General features: G+C 39.1%; 1 protein-coding gene across 1 annotated transcript; it reads right to left on the reverse strand.

Moving 5' to 3' along the window:
* Positions 1-516: 516 nt before the first annotated feature.
* On the reverse strand, positions 517-15,310 carry LOC119887215 (mitochondrial dicarboxylate carrier-like). Its single transcript, XM_038698099.1, is given in 12 exon segments — positions 517-815; positions 2,411-2,467; positions 2,579-2,656; positions 4,214-4,306; positions 5,383-5,453; positions 5,548-5,591; positions 5,678-5,719; positions 5,855-5,903; positions 5,979-6,093; positions 7,474-7,593; positions 15,222-15,271; positions 15,274-15,310. Coding segments are annotated over 12 exon segments (858 nt in total). The 3' UTR covers positions 517-713.
* Positions 15,311-19,602: the final 4,292 nt, after the last annotated feature.

Below are 19,602 nucleotides of genomic sequence, written 5' to 3' on the forward strand. Positions count from 1 at the left end.
CTAAATCATAAACTCAGTCTTGGCCTAATATGACACCAATAAAGTAACAGGAATCACATTCCTGGCACAAACCTTTTTAAGCCATAATCAAAAACACTGGTGTGGGCTCTGAAGGCACCGAACACCACTGCTGAACTGGGTTTAATTACTGCTGAGATTAAAACATAAATCCCAATATCTGATCTGGAATTAGTTCAAACCAATATTTCGACGGTCATCAACATGACAAGTGTTGAAGTGCTCCTTCTATCAGTACGTCTCATCCTGTAACTAATCGTACCTGAAATTATACTGGACAACTACAGTAAACATCTGCTAGAGCTAATTTTAAACTCTCTAAATGTCATGGTCATTCTAATTACCCAGTTACACCACTTATATTAAGCATTTCTGTCTGTTAATTCTAGTAGTTGCCCCTTCCAAAAGTTGGTGTACTAATGCCCTAAAAAAAAAAAAAAAAAAAAAAAAAAGAAAAAAATATATATATATATATATATATATATATATATATATATATATATATATATATATATATATATATATAAAATTATCAAAATCATTTCATCTGTAGTTGTGAGACAGAGGTAGAGCGAACGGAAACATGCACGAGCCCATAGTAAACTGTACATGATTCCCTTTCTGCCCCCTTCACGGGGTGATGTGTGCGGCAGTGTCGGTGGATGGTTTGGAGAGCGGCCAGTCACCGAGCATGCTCAGGAGATGATGCGAATGCCAAAGTACTTCTTCAGCTGCTCAAGGAAGATGAAGGTGAGTACTGTGTGAGGAATCAAGCGGATCCCTGCGGGGACGAGACCCTGCAACAAACATTTGGCATTAGATTAGCATTTGTAGTTTTCTCCCGTTACATCCGTCAATTTAAAGCTACTATGCCTATTAAGTACTTTAGTATAAAACAGGTACTTTATCATTAAGGTGGGTTGCCAGCTGCTGTACATGCAGGTCATTTATCACACTTGACATACAGTACATAAATTTCTCCCTTCTGGATACTGCTGTTTCCTCAAAAGAACACAGGACTTATACATTACAAATACATCTGGATGCTGTGTGGCTTTAAAGAAACATGTAATTTCATTTCAGTTGGACTTTAAATTATAACTTGATCTTAAAATGCTTCATACATGCATGTGTATACTGTCCGATGAGTAATGGCGTCATTCAAAACATTCATTGATTCACTCAATCACTATTATGTAACAGGCTAAAAGTAATTTCATAGCTTATGGTCGATGTACACATGCCTGTAAGACTTTCCCCATCTCTTAAAAGGACAATGAGGACAAATAGGTGTGTACTTAGGGCTGGGCAATATGGCCAAATTTGATATGACGATAAAAAAATTCATATCATTTGATATCGATAATTATCACAATAAATGTTAAATCATCATTTCTTTCCAGTGTAAAAGCTGATTTTTGCTCCTGAGTGAAAATTTAAGAAACCAGATGGTTAATTTTGTGGCTAAACTTTTCTTTATGGTCAGAACGTGACAAACACTATATGCCAAACAGTGGATGACTTCACAAATTTGAGGTACACACGGTAGCTCCGCTTTAATCTTGAGAAGCTGCAGAGTTGCAGTCTCTCTTCATTCAACTTACACTTGCACTTTTAATAACATTTATTGAAAGTTTTATTCTTTTTACATGTTTATTTACAGCATTAAACGTTGAAATATGTTTTGTAATAGGCTGTATATTAACTTATTGGGAGAAAACTGGTAGTTCTGTGTAAAATCAGATGCTGAGCACCCCCATATCGCCAAAATGGCATGATCCATGTTTCTCTGCAAAGACTATGAGATTGACAGTCGAATCAGGCACCGCCCATCAAAGCATCGAATCTTCGGCTGTTGGGTGTCAGGCCTAAAAATCATATTGCAAATATCATTTTTGTTTTATTGCCCAGCCCTATGTGTACTTAAAGAGCATTCACAAGTATTAAATTATTACACACCTTCACTGGTAGTGACTTCTGCACCTGAATTCATCTCTCTTTTTTATTTTTACATTTCAGACAATAATGATATGCAATAGCATGTTTAAGCACATTCTACATGATTTATTTATAGTATTCTCATAAGATGTAGCCTATTGCCCATAGTTGTTACGAAATGACTACTTGTCGGCTACTGTTGTGCCCCTTAATTACATAGTTAAATTTCACCTTTGCACCATTGTCAGCCCTTATACCATAGTCAATGGGCACTTGGTCCAACTTTCCTAAAAATATATTCAGGAGACAGCACTCAATGTCTTTTTACTTTACAATTTTGTATGAAATTACAGCTTAATTCATATAGATTACATGTAATCAAGAACCTCTGATTAAAACTGGCACTAAATAGCCACAATGCCATTAATGATTAGTCTCTAGCACTGTTCATTACCTTGTAAAACGCCAGCGGACCCAGCTTGGCAGTTTCTCGTAAGCAATGAGTCACCCCCTAATAAGAGAGAGAGATACACTAGATTAGAATGAACACTGAGAAATAAAAAAATTGGATAAACTCACAAGGATGAACGGATTAGAGGAGACAATGCCAAGGTATACTCACTGTGTACTCTCCCTTTGAGTTCATCAGCCTCGTCTTTAGTACATCCAGAGGTTGACACAAGAATGTAGCACAGCCTCCCTGTATAGCAGGGTTTAAAATTCAAAGAGGTCCAGTTAGAAAAAATTTCACAAAGCAAAGGTCCGGATCATCAACTTTCAGTAACTTACCATAATGTGTAGCCTATTTGTATCAACATATGCTTTCAGTTAACAACTGACTGTATATAAAAAAGGTCAAATCGGTAGGGCTGGACCCAAATATTCGACCATTGGGTACACATTCTATTTTCAATTATGAGATCCGATTATTAAGGTTTTTTTTCGCGCGCCTGACCTCCACGCTGACAGCAGTGAACATAATGCTCCAGATCACATCAATGGGAAAACCAAAAGAAGCCCTCAGCTGTGTGGGAGCACTTTAAACTGAGTGATGACTGCAGTAGTGTGGAAGTTATGGTGTTTACTCATTTAACAATTGCTTAATTTCATTACAGATCAGATCAGTCAAATTTCCTACATTTTAAAATTAATCAGTGAACTGTAGGCTGGAAACAAACAGCAACACAATGAACACATTTAAATAAGCCTAATTACTGTATATTAGGCCGATTGTAGAAGAAGAGCATTTAGTCGCTATAATTAAAGTCAAAAGACAATTTTGCATAATAACGTGTTAGATTTAGTTCCGCTACCGAAAATACGCTCATCCTGTGCGCTCTCCGCCTGGACCCCCGCCCGCGAAACTATTCCCGGATTCTGCTCTGGACCTGCTCGGATCAGACTCTCTCAGTCTGGACTCTCAGCTACGGTTCCCCCTGCTCTGCACAGCAACCTGCAACCCGGTTCGGCACGCATCTATTTTCACTCTGCCTCGCTCTTGCGCTGCTCAATATCCGATCCTTTTAACCTGCAATAAATATTTTTCCCCTTTCTTAGTCCTGTACTTGGGTCTGCTAGTCTTGCCATAACAAAGTTAAAAAAAAAGATTTGGTAATAATCACTCTGTTGGCATAGCTATGAGAATAAATAAATGGAGCGCTCTCTCTCTTTCTTTCTCTCTGTAATGGTGCTTTCAGACCAAAAGTGAGTTTACATACAAAGTCAATGCAAAGACGTGTAGAGCCGCGATATCCTGTTGTACGAAGGGGGCGGGGCCTGTGACGTGAAGGCAACGCAAAGGAATTCGCATGAGCTGAATATTTTCAAGAAGTCGCATGACGCTGAGTCGCGATAGCCTATCAGTGTTGAGATTGTCCGTACGTCACCGAGATCGCTTCAGAGCATTGTGTTGCTCTGGTAATGCTCATCAGAATGCACAGATCTGATTGGCTGAGCAGCATCACATAAGATGACTGGAACACGTGCGGTCGGAGAGTTTCCCGGGCCGCTAAACCAGTACAGTAAATGCTAGAAAAGCTGCGCGGGTTAAAATAGAAACGCTCTGTCATAAGGTAGTAATTCTCAATAATAGATCAGGTCCGGACAATACGGCGGCTGGGTCCGGATCCGGACCGCGGTGCGCCTATTAGTAACCTCTGCTGTAGAGGAACAGTTCATCACTTCACAAAAGAGCCCTGTCAACTTTACACTGAGTCACTCAGGCTTCCAGTGCACACAAATAAAACCTGATACCTACAGCAATGAAGCTGGAGAGAAAGTGTGTGAGTATGTTGTCGCCCATCATGCCTGTTCCCAGCACGAGCTGCTTGGCCTGGTCATAACACGCCAACTAAAGATGGGGAAAAAGGAGAAAAATGTGTGGCATGGTAAAAAAAACAAAAACAAATAATCTGTGCTGATGTATTTATATCTCTTTACTACATGCAGCTGGCTGAACGCCCAATCCTTCATCCTCAACACAGTTTGACCTCCAGAAAACAGTGTAATGAGCAACAGAAAATCATGCCAGTACAGTAACTGACCTCTTAGCTTTTGGAAGCTGTGAGATCCATCACCAAAATTTGGCCTCAATTTGCCATTTTTTTTAAAAAAGCTTATGAAAATAATGTGTGCAGTTAGCAGTTAGATTTTAGCACTTACATGACATTTGTCAAGTTTCTTAACTGGCCTTTATGTATTTAAAAATCTATGCAATCCGTCAAAAACATAGCAAAAATATCAACCTGTCAAAAGTGTGACATTTTTTAATTTCAGTATTTGGCCCAATGGAATTAAAAAAAAACAAATAAATATAGACACTCTGGCATTCAGATGACCACCACCAAATGATAAGAAGGGACTGACAACTGATTTTGGGGATATTTAGCATAAAGGGTGGTTTGAAATATTTATGAAGACCCCTACAAAGCTGCATGTTGATTTGATGAAGAAAAGAATTGATCAATCAAGGTACATTTGACACCATTTTTTTACTTGGAAAAACAGTGGAATCAGTGCTACAGTCTGGAGGAAATTTTCCTTTAGATATGCTTGCCAACACAGACTTGTGAAGTGATGCTGAGGTTATATGGATTAATGCATAATGCATTATGCATTGAACAAGCAGTCTGTTGGAAATTGATCCAGTATTGATTAATTAATGTACTTTTAATTTAATTCCATTATCTTATTAAAAAGGACTTACAGATGGATTCTTAGTTTGACATGACTAATAAATATCTTCCTAATGTATTTAAGAAAAATGTATCTAAATTGTAATTGTGCTAGCCCTGGTAGAATAAAGTACAATATAAAAATAGAGAGACAGATGTTCCCTTGGGTCTCTTTAAGTAAACTGCATACCTGAAATGCCAAAAAAAGGGTTCCTGATCATAAATCATCTCATCACATAGTGCTGTGACTTGCCTGTCCCACAGTGACCATCGCTCCTCTGCTGGAGGCCATAGTGGCTCCTGAGAACAGTCTCCTCACACCCTCTGTTGGACAGGACACAGGTCGGAGGTCACACATGATGCCAGCCTGTGCTTTACATGAAGTTACATATTGGACAATATTCGGCTTGGGATTTACCTTCTCTGAAGACTCTGAAGAGCCCATCAATGGCATGTTTGTAGCTGAAAGAACAAAACACATTCAGGGTTAAATTATGAAAAGAACGTCAAACTGAAATCTTTTAGCCGAGTAACTCACAACTACTCACTTTCTCCTCAGTTCTGGTGGTAGTTTCATGTCATTCTGCATCCTAGAAGCACAAACTGTTCAGATCTTTTGAATACACTATTTGCTAAGCTCATGTCTAACCACAAACAGTTTGCTTGTTTAGAAGAATTTGTGTGTATATGTTAATGAGAGACTGAATTGTATCATGGCGCGTTACCTGACGTTCACCATGTCTGCCGGCGTGCCAACAAACCCACCAGTGAAACCTGTTGGCAGAGTAATCTTGTTGGCACACAATCCTGTATGAGTGACACTACGTGTGTGTGTTTGTGAGTTCTCACCTCCAAAGGCTCCCAGCACGACCTTCTGGTAAAAGGGCATGGGGCCCTGGCTTGTGCTGCCCATCATGTCCCTCACTGTCTCATAGATGGCAAATCTGGTGAGGGAATAGGACATCTGAGAGGAGAAGAGACGAGACAAGTGGAGAGGAGGTAAAAATAATGAGTCTAAGGTTTATTTAAGTCTGAGGACAGAAGCTAAACAGGATGCAGTGTTTACAGGATAAAACGTATCCTACTCTTCATCATCACTATCCAGTGGCTGCGATTCAAACTTCTCTTTCTCCCTCCAATCATGTTTAATCTCCTGCAACATCAACAGACTTGCTGGACACACTGCTGTCCTCTTTATAAAACTATTGATCTATTGACAGTATCCTGCAGCCACAACATTTTGGCCTTTTAATAACAGTAACTAGGAAACCTACTGAAACAACATTTGAAGGAACCTTTTACACAAAATATACCCAAAAACCTGTTCTAATGTGGTCTGTCATACTCCCACTCTTCCTCTAACCAGAAAAATTATTTTACTCAAACTTTATTTCTGTTTAAGAAAAAACTGAGTCATGTACACTGAAGAACGCAATGTGGACTAATTTTTCTTAATAACTTCTCAAAATTTATCTTAAAAAAGATCTTTAATTAATGCTAGCACACTGTAATATTTCCAACATATCTCTCATCTTCATTATTACTATTGTTTTATTATTATTATTCTATTGTTGGGTGTTTTATTTGTGTATTATTTCAATAATCTGATTTTATTTGTCTCCTTGCAGTCCTGAAATGTTTAATCCTGTTTTAACAATGTAAAGCACTTTGTAACTTTGTTTTGAAAGGTGCTGTATTAATAAAACAGATTAATTTTATTATCATTATTATGCCAATACCAGCCAGTGTCTACCGCAATATAATCTATACAATCATCCTGTAGGTTATGAAAAGGATACTAAAATCATACGAGGGTATGAGATGATCATATTTTGATTTTATGTTTGACTACAAGAGCAAGAACATGTCTTATACACAGACTGCTGAGTGCAGAGAGCAATCAGCAAACTCATTATAACAGAAAACATGGCATAACTATTAACACTGACACAGTCAAACTAAAAAAAGAGCAATAATCAGTGTCATATAGTGCTGTTGAAGCCCTTCAAACTAAAAATTGTCTGATATCTCTGGTAGAATTTAAGACTATTGTAAACTATATGGAAATTGCCTCCATTCTTAACTAAGTCTGTTCTTAGCCCACCTTTAGGCTTATTTTAGTATTATCATCCGTTTCAGTGTAGTTTTGGCTGGTGTCTGATTTTGTATTGTTTTGTCTGCAACTTTTTATTGCTATAGTCTTGGCCTGGTCTCATTGGCAAAAGAGGTTTCCACCCCCAATGGGACCTACCAGGTTAAATAGAAAATAAAAATGACAAACTAATGAACACAACACACACAGAATTTCAAGAACAGACTTCAGCATACACACAGACACACATACCTGTCTGCAAAGTGAGGCAGAGAGGCCGTTATAAAGAGCCAGCACACCGTCGCTCTTCACCACATGAACAGCCATCCCCATCATCCTCATCTTCACCTCCTGCTGTGTCTGCAGGTGTACCTGGAAAGAAAGTCATGTGGCAACAATGGTGTCATTTTCAATACCAAGACATAGACAACATGTGGTCCAGTTGGGGCTGACCGAGCAACCTCAGTAACTTTTTCTCTTTGTTCTTTCTTGTGGGGTAACTTAGAGACCAGTTAAAATATTTAGGCAACTAAATGTGTCAAAGGGCTAAATGTGCCACCTCTTAAAGGGCCAGTGATTTAGTATCATACGTCCATTAAAAGGAATGACCAAAATCTAATCAGCAAAGGCCGAGATACGTTTCCCATAATGCAACTAAATAGCATCTTTAGGTAGATCCCTGCTGCCTGGTAAACACACACGTCTTTCAAACTCCACACATCCAGTTTGTAACACAGGCTTTCTGTTGAAGAGATGTAGTCACTGATGACATCACTATGACTTTGTCAGGGTTATTTTCCCTGATTGACAGAGAACATAATAGTTCAGATCAATTTCAGAAGTACCTATGATCTCTTTCCACATTTTATTGTGTGCCATGCAATGCATGGAACTGGTCTTGGTCTCAACTGCTCTCAGCCCCTAAAAGTCTTGGTCTTGTCGCGGTCTCGATAAACTCTGTTCTTGGTCTTGACTTGGGCTCAGTTTGGGCGGTCTTGACTATAACACTAGGACATAATACATACACTACATTGCAAAAAGTTTTGGGCCGCCTACCTTTACATGAAGTTTAATGACGTCCCGTTCTTAATCTGTACGGTATAATATGGAGTTGGCCCACCCTTTGCAGCTAAAAGAGCGTCAACTCTTCTGGGAAGGTTGTCCACAAAATTTAAGAATTTTTGACCATTCTTCTAGAAGCGCATTTGTGAGGTCAGGCACAGATGTTGGACAAGATGGACTGACAGTCTCCACTCCAATTCATCTCAAAGGTGTTCTATCAGGTTGAGGTCAGGACTCTGTGCAGGCCAGTCAAGTTCTCCACACCAAACCCGCTCATCATGTCTTTATGGACCTTGCTTTGTGCACTGGTGCACAGTCATGTTGGAATAGGAAGGAGCTATCCCCAAACTGTTTCCACAACTTTGGGAGCATGAAATTGTCCAAACTGTCTTGGTATGCTGAAGCATGAACAGTTCCTTTCACTGGAACTAAGGGGCCAAGCCCAACCCCTGAAAAACAACACCACACCATAATCCCCCCTCCACCAAAATTTACACTTGGCACAATGCAGTCAGGCAATTACTGTTCTCCTGGCAACTGTCAAACCTAGACTCATCCATCGGATCACCAGACAGAAGCACGATTTGTCACTCCAGAGAACAGGTCTCCACTGCACTAGTGTCCAGTGGCGGCGTGCTTTACACCACCGCATCAGATGCTTTGCATTGCACTTGGTGATGTAAGGCTTGGGTGCAGCTGCTCGGCCATGGAAACCCATTCCATGAAGCTCTCTACGCACTGTTCTTGAGCTAATCCAAAAGGCCACATGACGTTTGGTGGTCTGTAGCTACTGACTCAGCAGAAAGTTGGTGACTTCGGCGCACTGTTCGCCTCAGCATGCGCTGACCCCCTCTGTTATCTTAAGTGGCTGAGTTTCTGTTGTTCACAATCGCTTCCTCTTTGTTATAATACCACTAACAGTTGACCGTGGAATATTTAATAGTGAGGAAATTTCATGAATGGACTTATTGCACAGGTGGTAACCTATCACAGTACCACGCTTGAATTCACTGAACTCCTGAGAGCGACCCAGTCTTTCACAAATGTTTATAGAAGCAGTCTGCATGCCTAGGTGCTTGATTTTATACAAATGTGGCCACGGAAGTGATTGGAATACCTGAATTCAATGATTCGGAGGGGTTTCCTAAACATTTGGCAATATAGTATATGTGAGAAAAGCACCAACTCAAATTGGTGCAGCAAGAGAGTAATGTTTAACACTGGCAGTTATAATTTACACATGTTTTCTCAGTGTCTTAACCCGTGTGTGTGTGTGTGTGTGTGTGCATGTGTGTGTGTGTTATTGTAGAACAGCTCTACAATGTGGCCTTTGTCCTCTGTCTAATCAGTATTTGAGTTTGAAGTGCACTAACCCCTTCAAAACACAATGCTTTTCCTGCCTCATCACCAGTCTTATTGTTCATAATTTTTTCAGTCATTTTGTCTATTTTTGCTCACTTTAATCACCACACACTGGTTTCAACACCAAGTCAGACAGCAAGTTAAACATTTAGTCCCTGACTTTGTTAAAGCTTCAAGTTCCAAAGCTTCCTCTCAGCTCACTTAGGCTGAGATTTGGGAGAACTAATCATTGCACAAGCAAAATCAGTAATGTGGTTTATAATACAGGTTTATTGTGACTACACATTTGCTGGTGTCTACACAAAGTTTACCTTTTCATTTTGTACTGCGAGTCACGGGTATATGCAAGTGCGTCACTTTGTGTTGAAAAGTGGTGGCGGCGTAGGGGCTTAAATAAGGGTTGTGAAGAGACACTTAGCTCACGAGACATCACAACACGCAATATTAAGCTTATGAAAATTAGACGAAAAGATCCTTAAACAGTGGTTTTAAAGATATCCTCAATGCCGAGTTATATGAGCAGGGGGTCTGGGGGGGGCCTCCCCCTGGAAATATTGATCATTAAACACTTAATTTCCTGCATTCTGGTGAAAGTTTCTGTACCAATTTATGGTGGAAATGTTTTTATTTATGTAAAAGGAAAATTCAAGCAATACTTGACGTTTCATAATATATAAATATAATAGAATATAAGTAAGTGCAGATCTCAGGCATTCTATGTTGCTTTCAGATCTGTTTTCTCTTGTAGATCAAATTTTCTCTTGTAATATCATCCCTGCTGAGGCAACACACATGCAGGCATGATTTAGTCTCTCTCCTCTTTTGTCAGGGAGAGAACGGAAAATGTGTTAAAAGTTGTTAAAGTTACTGATTGGTGCATGCACGTTTTTCGGCCATTTTATAATCAGTAGCTTGTTTTTTTTTTCTTCTTTTTTTAGACTATGTATTTTAATTGCATTGCATGTTTTTACAAATTTTGCTTTAAAAAAGTGATGGGGACAAAATCAGCCATTTCAAAAAGTGGTGGGGACATAAGGGCTCAGATTAGTGGCATGATGATACATTTGGTGCTGATGCATGAGAACAAGACATGAAGATTTTTAGCACTATTTAAATTAAATATTTGATGCGGAAATATGGAGGTCTGGAGGTCCCCCTGCACAAGATTTTGTGCATTAAACTCGTAATTTCCTGCATCCTGGAGACATTCTGCTCCCATTTACAGTGGAAATGTCTGTTTTTATGAGGGAAAACTATATTGTATTGCATATTTTCTTATTGTGCAAATAAACCATTTCTCAAAGCATTTTCATTTGTTAGTTAAAATTTCTTGGTGCAAGCTATTTTTCAGAACATTTTTAACAAATACTTTCAAAAAGTGATGGGAATAAAATCTTTCAAAATGTGGTGGGGACATGTCCCCAGCATCCCCTGTGTAAATGACCCCTATGGGGTCAGTGCACCAGTTAGGGTCAGACAGCAGAGTGGAGCTGTAGGCTCTTGTTTACTCCCTAAGAGGAGAAAGGGTGTTAAAAGTTTTTTACTAATTTAAGTGTTCAGTTTTGTGTTTTCAGTTAAATCTTCTTACATGCTTGCTTTCTCTTTTAGGAAGTAGTTTTCTGTTGCTGATTGAGTTTAATTTGTTAATAAAACTAATATCATAGCTAGGGAACGTAGCAAATATTTCAAATATGCCCAGCGTAAGATACAGTATACAACTGCCACCAACATGTCATGTGTACAGCCTGTTAAGAGTGCTAAATTAGTTAAATATAATCAAAAACTACAATACAGTCCCATAACATAGAGCAGTGTGTGTGTGTGTTTGCATAAAAATCAAATCCCTCATCTTCAGCTTTGAGTAGGCCTCTCCCTTGCTAGCTTCCCCTGTGCTGGACTGATTGTACAGCTATATACACACATGAGAAGAAGATCAGTAATAAATATGACTAACAATAATACATTTTCTAATTGTATCTCTACATATGATTACCTACTCAGCCCTGCACACTGCCCCTGTCACTGTTTTTTCTGGTTCTATTGTCCTTCTCCTTCTCCTGTGGCTCCTGCAGCTCCTCCTCTTTCTTCTCTCCCTCCTCATCAACGTGACTAGGGTCATCATCACCCTGTACCTCTGCATCACCTCCACTGACCTTAACAGCTAATATAAATACAGACACACAAAGATTCCTCGCTTATAGAAGGATGTTGTGTTGGAGTGATAACACATGCAAACTGATCACTTTTTGATATACAATATGTATCCCTATGGAGTCTAAAATGTACCCCAAACCAGGTAATTCTCTACGGGCCTAAATATCTTATTGGATGTTGAACTCTAATGCTTAACTAAGGAATGTTGTCACATGTTATTATTTCTGATCGGATTAGTCTTTCTAAAACAAAACAAAGCTAATCTTGACCTTGTAGATAGACCACAGAGTTCAGACTTATCAAGGCAGCTGTGTCAGTCTAGTCAACCAAACAGACAGGGAAGAGAGACAGAGTTTAACTTTGGAGAGTCACTGGCTGTGATCTTTGCCTTAGTTTAGCTCTGCAAATAACCCTAAACCTGACCTGGGGAAACCCTGTGTGACTTTACCTTTAAAGAGATAAATTTCCCTCATGAGCACTACAACACAAAGAAGCAGCTGTGGCTGAGGTATGGCATTAGTTTTGCAGGTGTTTGGCCATAAACCAAAGTGTTGGAAAAATAAAAAGGTTAAGGGATCACTACAGTTATTACATTTCATCCTGAGGGAAACAAGAATGTTTAAGATGTAGGCTGAATTGACTGTAAATGTAACTGGTATTTTCCTTAAAGCTATGATAAAGTGAACTGCAAAGTGTTGGTAAGACAATGTCATACTGAGCCACTAGCAAGCTAATGTGTATGTGCACAGGGACACTCGTGCACTTATACAGAGGTGAAATATTACACCCAGATGAGATGACAAGTGCCTGGCTAAAAGATTGCTTTTTAGGTGAGGTCCGACAAATCTTGACACTCTGCTGAACCAGTTTGGGAGAACAATAGAGCACCTTATCTGATATAAGAGGAAGCCAATAAAACATGACTAGGCAATCTGTGCCATGTGATATGCGTGTCTGGTCATGCCCTACTTCCCTGCTGAAAACCACATTCAAATAATCTCTCTTCTAAATTACAACCTAAGTCCTTCTAAATTAGCTGCTCTGCTGTTAGCTTTAACAGGAATGCAGTAAGTGTAGAGCATTATCGCTTTTTAAGCTTTGTAAGAAAGCAGCTCAGTTTAAAGGTGAATTGTGTGCCCATCATTTAATTTCATTCTACAATGACTGCTCTCGGGGTAAAACTTTTGCGGTAACGTTATTCAAGTGATGCATTTTGGACCATTAACGGTTATATTACACAAGAGTAAAAAACACAAATGTGCTATTTAGGCGATACATCTGATGAAATCTCTGGGGACCCAAATAAATAATTCGGAGCAAGCTGTAATTAAACATGAACAAAATTAGATCCTAAAGATTTTAATTTAAACATGAAAAGTTTGATCTCATGAAATACATGACAACCACAGTATTTAATGTGGTTAGCATTATTTAATTTAATCCCCAATCCTTTTTGAATATTAGCTCAGGCTGTGACGGGAGAAGCTGCGAACCAACACGCTCCAGACTATAAGAACCTCTGGTTTAAAGAATTTGATTCAATAATGTGAGCAAACATGCTTCACCAGGCAGTGCTCTTATCTGTCATTTTAGATGAGCAGATGTATAACCATTGGCTGTTCTAAAGGGGGGAGGAGGGGGTTCCAGTGCCCCCATAATAATAAGCCCCGTCTGGCCCCCCTAACTGTGGCAAATTTTTTGTAAGGTGGAATACAAAAATTTAATAAGTATATATAATAAATAATCATGTTGTATAGTCAGACTATTTGAGGTGACAGACCTACTGGCTTATTCTCTGGATAATAAGTGTAACGGGGTTGAACTATATAATTCCCCTTGCAGGCCTACTTTGTGGTTTGTTCATTGGTACTGTCTGCAAGTAAGCAAAGAACGACACCCTGTGGTTAACTGTGGTGTGCTTGCTGTCTTGAGACGCAGTGTGCGCCCAATAAGGTCCAGTTGCAGCCAGTAGACATGCCCCCCGAAGCCTCGCCCCCTCACGCCTAGGACCCTGATCTACAAGCTGCAGCAAGACGCTTCTCCATGTGCCACCATTGTCTTAGTCTGTAAACACCACACTAAGGGTAGGTTTTGTGTCCCTACATTGGTGTAAACATTGCATACTTTTATTTTTAATGTGTAGTGCATGTTTAATGCGCAGTGTTAATGTATGGCTACATGTGCTGGTTTTCACAACAGGACTGTTAACTGTGATAAGTAGCAGCTAGCTAACATATTGTATTGTTTAGTGTGTGCACGGGGCACTGACTACTCTAACTCCAGAAAGTGCATTGTTTCCCAGATTTTGCAATAACTTATATAGCCCCCGCGACCCTGTACGCAGGATAAGCGGTTGACGATGGATGGATGGATGGACTTATATCGCCATTGGTTATTCAACACAACGCAGACCTCAACTGTTACATAACTGTATAGATAGAAACAGATCTTTGCTAATTGAGTTGTATACAGGATTGTTTATTTTTTGTTTCTTATATAGTTTGCAAATATTGTCTTATGAAAATCACATGCAAAAACTCATCAGTCCTAAAGGTTGATCTCAATACCACAAGTAGGTAACACGGCCACACTGAAAACTATTACATGGGTCGACAAAATGATGTATGTAGTACATGGAAAAATAAACTGTAAGGACTTTATTAAGTCTCAAGCAACTTCAGTCTTCTACTACTGTAATTGTATATGACATCACCAGCTAACAAAGCATGCCATGGCAGAAAGGAAGCACTCCAGATGACCTACTGGTCTACATAAGGACACACCACATGACTTCCTGAGTTAGACCAGTTAGGTTGATCAGAGTCCTGTGCTGCTGTCTTCAAAACCAAAAGAGGGGCACAAGTAAAGGGAGTAAGGATTTTGGCATTGGGTAGGGAATGTGCTGCATCATGAGGCAAAGATTAACAACAACAATGAACATGCATGACCCCACTGAGACACACACACACACACAGACTGCTTATAAGGGGGGAAACACGAATATTCCCTTTGGTCAGTGAGATCTGACAAGGACCATATTATATTTATCTCAATTAAACCATCTCAATAAATGTAAAACTAATGCAACGTTAAGACATTATGTGTACTTCAAAATTAATCCAACTTTCTTTTATTTTTTCACAAATGACTGTTTCACTTGCCCTAACTAGTGCCCTATATATTAACAGCCTTGGCCATCATAACACACATTACAGCAGGAGGAATGTGACACCACAGAGCACGACATGGCCAACTAAAGGCTTACTGCACACAAGGATTTCTAACAGGCACAGTAATATGAGTAGTGAAGCCTGTCCTCCATGAATACTGCTGCAAACAGCTGTAGCCTGTTGTTCAGGCCTGCACTTAACTCTACACACCGGAGGAGGGTTACAAACTCACTGTTCCCTTTAGCTCCTCACCTTGAGGAGATCCAGAGGATGCGTGCAGCAGGCGGCTCCACAGGACGCAAGCCCCCGAAATACCACCGCGACATCCGTTTCTCGGTCATTATTACGTGCACTGCGGTAGCCCGACGCAGATATAGCGGTATTTCCTTCCTCCCGGTCCGCCTCGACACGCTGTCGTCTTCCTGGCTTGCAGGGTGCAGCTGGCAGTAACTTGTGGTCTACAGGACACGGGTGACCTCGTTAATCTTCAAACATTTCAATAAGAGACAGCGCCACGGTAAGAAGGACTTTAGGCTCCAGCAGCATCGCACGCACTCACTCCACATAGCGTGCGTGCATGCATGTAAAAGACTGTATGTGCGCGCACTGTCTGCTGCGTTTGGCCCACGATGTGCGGAAGCAGCTGTAGCCAGTGGAGAAGAGCGCAGCCAATTGCCACCGTGGACGACGGAGCTGCCTATCCGCTTCGAGATCCAAAGGTCGATGGCGGAGCATGAGACTGTTAAAGGCACGAGCAGGACAAACTCACACAGCCCACTTTCTCCACTACTATCTGTCATGCGGGTTTTAAAGTAACACGCATCCGCTCCGCAGCTGCAGACCTATGCTGCAGACAGGCCAAATATTGACTCTGTCTCTTTAAGAGGACAATATGACTCTAAAGCAAACAGAAACTTCATCAGTCCACCAGGAACAAAAAAACGTGGTCTTTGTGAAGATTAACCAAGTACACATAAGTGTTTCTATGTGTGTTGTTTTCTGGGTGACCAAACAATACATTTTTCCAAACGTAGGCCTATCATCAATGTTTTCAGAAATAAAGGCGCATAAGTTTTGCGAGAAAGTCTACAGAAACTACAATTCACATCAATGTCTTTTTTTAAATCTTTTCTAAACATAGTTTTTAGCTGGATAGAATTAATGAATTAGCTTAAAAGAATTTATTAACTTTATTGGTGATTAAGTATCAATTCGTTTGAAGATATGACTACTTCCCAACTATATCATCCACAAATGGATTTCAGTATTATATCACATATGGTACTGTAGTAGTAATAGCTCTTTGGAACAGATCTGTTGCTGTTACCCATAGAACTGGAAAAGCACATTTTACCTGTGGGAGTGTTGGTTAGAGTAAATTCTTGATAAGTAAATAGAAGACCATTGCGGGTAAATGACCTACCAACACAATGTTATTGTTAAACCAATATTCCAAATAGGGAGACTTGTGTTTATATAAAAAGTCCTTTTTATTCCATATAAATTAATTATGAGGTGAAAATGTGCTTGTAGATGAGAGACCATGACAAGAAAGCCTGGCTTTGAAAGACAGATATTTGTACAGGTCTATATCATAGTTACAAACTAAAAGCAAGTTGTAGTTACCCAGCTTGGATAATACATGAAGGTGTATTAAAAAAATCCTAATGGAGGTAGGGTAGAGGTAGTTTCTATAAGATTGTCGTCAGTTTATAAATATATTATTTAAAGTAAAAACAAAAATAAAAAATGAAGCCCACCATTTCCACACAAGTTCATGAGAACAGTTTTCTTCAAGTAATGTGTTCTGTTTTTCTGTGTAAAATTGAGAAGCATTCTGTCTTTTAGTAGTTTATCATCAAGATGCAGAACTGAGGCTGCATAGGTCAATCACAAGATTCTCTCTGCTCTTAACAGATTCCTTAAGAGCCACTGGTTACATTTTATTTTGAGTTTTTACATGATAGGATTAAAATTTAAGGTGATTCTCCTCGGTTGGCTTAGTAATTAATATTCCTTAAAATGGTATGTAATTTTTTATTGGAATATTACAAAGAAATTTAGATCTCTCTTTAATGGCTATACATTTACATTTATGTACATTCAAGTACAAACCAGAAGCCTTTGAGAACTCCTTGATTATATCAGTTTCCACGGAGATTTGTTTATCATTTTTCAAGAATAATTTGGTGTCATCTGCCAACTGAGTTATGATTAATTCTCTGCCAATAAGAGATACCTTTCACAGCACTATTTAATATATTCTGCCAAACGCTGAGCTGAGGAAGAGGTACAGGGAGGTGGGGCAACTCTCTGGCTAATGCCTCTGGACAGATTAAATCCAGGGGATGTACCACCCATTACTTTAACAGAACTGTTACTATTCTTATAAAGAGTTACAAGCTGTACAGAAAAAATGACCAGAGCCAAATTTCTTTAAAGATTCTAAGATAAACTGATGCACCACTGAATCAAAAGCTTTATAAAAAAAAAAACTAAAACTAGAATGAATCCATTATCATCAATCAATTCTGAGTAATCCATAATGTCCAAGACAAGTCTAACATTGTTTATAATATGTATGTTGTCAGTACGTTAGCAAATGATTTATATAATTCTGAAGTCAGTCCATCAGTACCTGTTGATTTGTTGTTTGTTAGAAGATTAATTGCTTTCTTAATCTCCTCAAGCGTGATGGGTTTATTAAATAATTCCATTTCATTCTTATTAATAGATTTAACTGTCAGAAAGGTGATGATTCTTTGCAAAAATATAGAGCTATAAAAATCTCTGTAAAAGTTACCACAGTTACAAGATATTACTTTGAAGTCATGTAACAATCCCATTCATATTTAGTCTATTACAATTTTTATTAGAATTATGTATTAAGTGTGTTTTTTTCTCCTTCTCATTCTTCAAGCCATTTTGCTCTAGATCTTATAAATTCCCCTTTCATCTAGTTTTAATGTGAGGTAACTACGTCCATTTCTTCCCCCTAATAGTGTATTAGGGTTCTTTTGAGATAAAAGGGTGATCTTTGTTATTACTTTATCCTCTTCAGCGCTTCTTGATTCAGTTTACCCAAAATACACTTAATCTCCTCCTATTGTGGCATATGGGATTTATGCAACCATTCTACCAATACGTTCTCTAAAGAAGAAGAAGGTTATCATTTCCCATTTTTGTGTTGGATCGATCCGTAGTTTTGTTAGGGTTAAATTAATTTTAAAATGTGCTACTTTGCTCTGATCCAGCTGCCTCTTTCTGTCTGTGGGTAATCACCAGAGCTGAGTTCAGCGCCGACATAACGTAGGCAGCTGAATTACTGAAGCTCATAGGTGTCATTTACACTGTGGATGTCCCCATCACTTTTTGAAATGGCTGATTTTGTCCCCATCACTTTTTGAAGCATTTCTTTAAAAAGTTCTGAAAAATAGTTTGCAGTAAGAAATGTTAACTAACAAATGAAAAAGCAATAAGAAAACATGCAGAGGAATTTAGATATAGTTTCCCTTCATGTAAAAAAAATGCAGGAATTCTCTCCAGAATGCAGAAAATTACGAGTTTAATGCTCAATATCTTCTGACTCCCCGCTCATATACTGTTTTTCAACATCAGATATTTGTTCTAATTAGTGCTACAAATCTTCTCATCTTATTCTCGTGGATCACCACGTGTCATGAGGAAAAAAACATCCCCCCTCTGTTTTTTGACACAAATCGCACCCTGATTATGAAGACTAGATCTTCAGCAAAGAAACACATAAAATGGTAATGATTTAAAATGAAACATGGTCCGAAAATACTTCTCATTCTGGTGTGTCAGATCGTAATGTGCTTGTGGCTGCCCCCTTTGTTCAACAGTGGAATAACACCCGTCACAAAAGCTTGGTCTTCATCAGCCACTTTCCTAACTTCCCCTCGTTCCTGTTGGTTTAAAAAGGATTTTAAGTAATTAGTTTCAAGTTGGCAGTTAAGAGTTGACAAGATGAAAGAAAGAAAGGGAACTACTTGCAGCACAGGAACCCCGATAAGTACTTGGCCGCCACCTTAACTCAGCTAGGGTGCCCCATGCTTTCCTTAACTGTCTCCCAAGCCTGGGATGTGTCTTCAGAATCAGAATCAGAATAAGAAAGCTTTATTGTCATTCAACGTGGTTCAACGAGATTTTGAGTGCAACTCCCTCAGTGAAAATAAGATAAAAGACATAAGGGTAATATAAATAATCGACAGAAATTCACATAAACTTGAATTAGCAGGATAAAAGGATATTGCACAGTCCATGTATCAAAATAAATATTGCACAGTTAATGTAATATAATAGTAATAAACTCTAAAAACATTGCACAAGTTCCAGTGGCCATCATAGCACTCAGCCATGATACTAAGTAGTCCCAAGTTCGTCACCCTGTTTTATTGTTATAGACTAGAATAGTTATAGACTTGTTGTTCATTTCAAGAAAGAGGAACTTTCGGCACAATACAGAGAGCAGTAGGTCCTTTGCATGCCATCCTTTTGCCTTATGTCCTTAAAAACAAGTCTAAATATGTTCTTTTGTGTTGTGCAGAGTAAGCAGGGTGGCATGCGTGCAAGACTGCACAGAGACACAGTTCCTTTCTTGGCTTACTGTCAG

This window comes from Micropterus salmoides, unplaced genomic scaffold (assembly GCF_014851395.1).
Source record: "Micropterus salmoides isolate LMB-PRFRI ecotype aquatic unplaced genomic scaffold, ASM1485139v1 Ms_hic_scaffold_4058, whole genome shotgun sequence".
In the NCBI taxonomy this organism is placed as follows: Eukaryota; Metazoa; Chordata; class Actinopteri; order Centrarchiformes; family Centrarchidae; genus Micropterus; species Micropterus salmoides.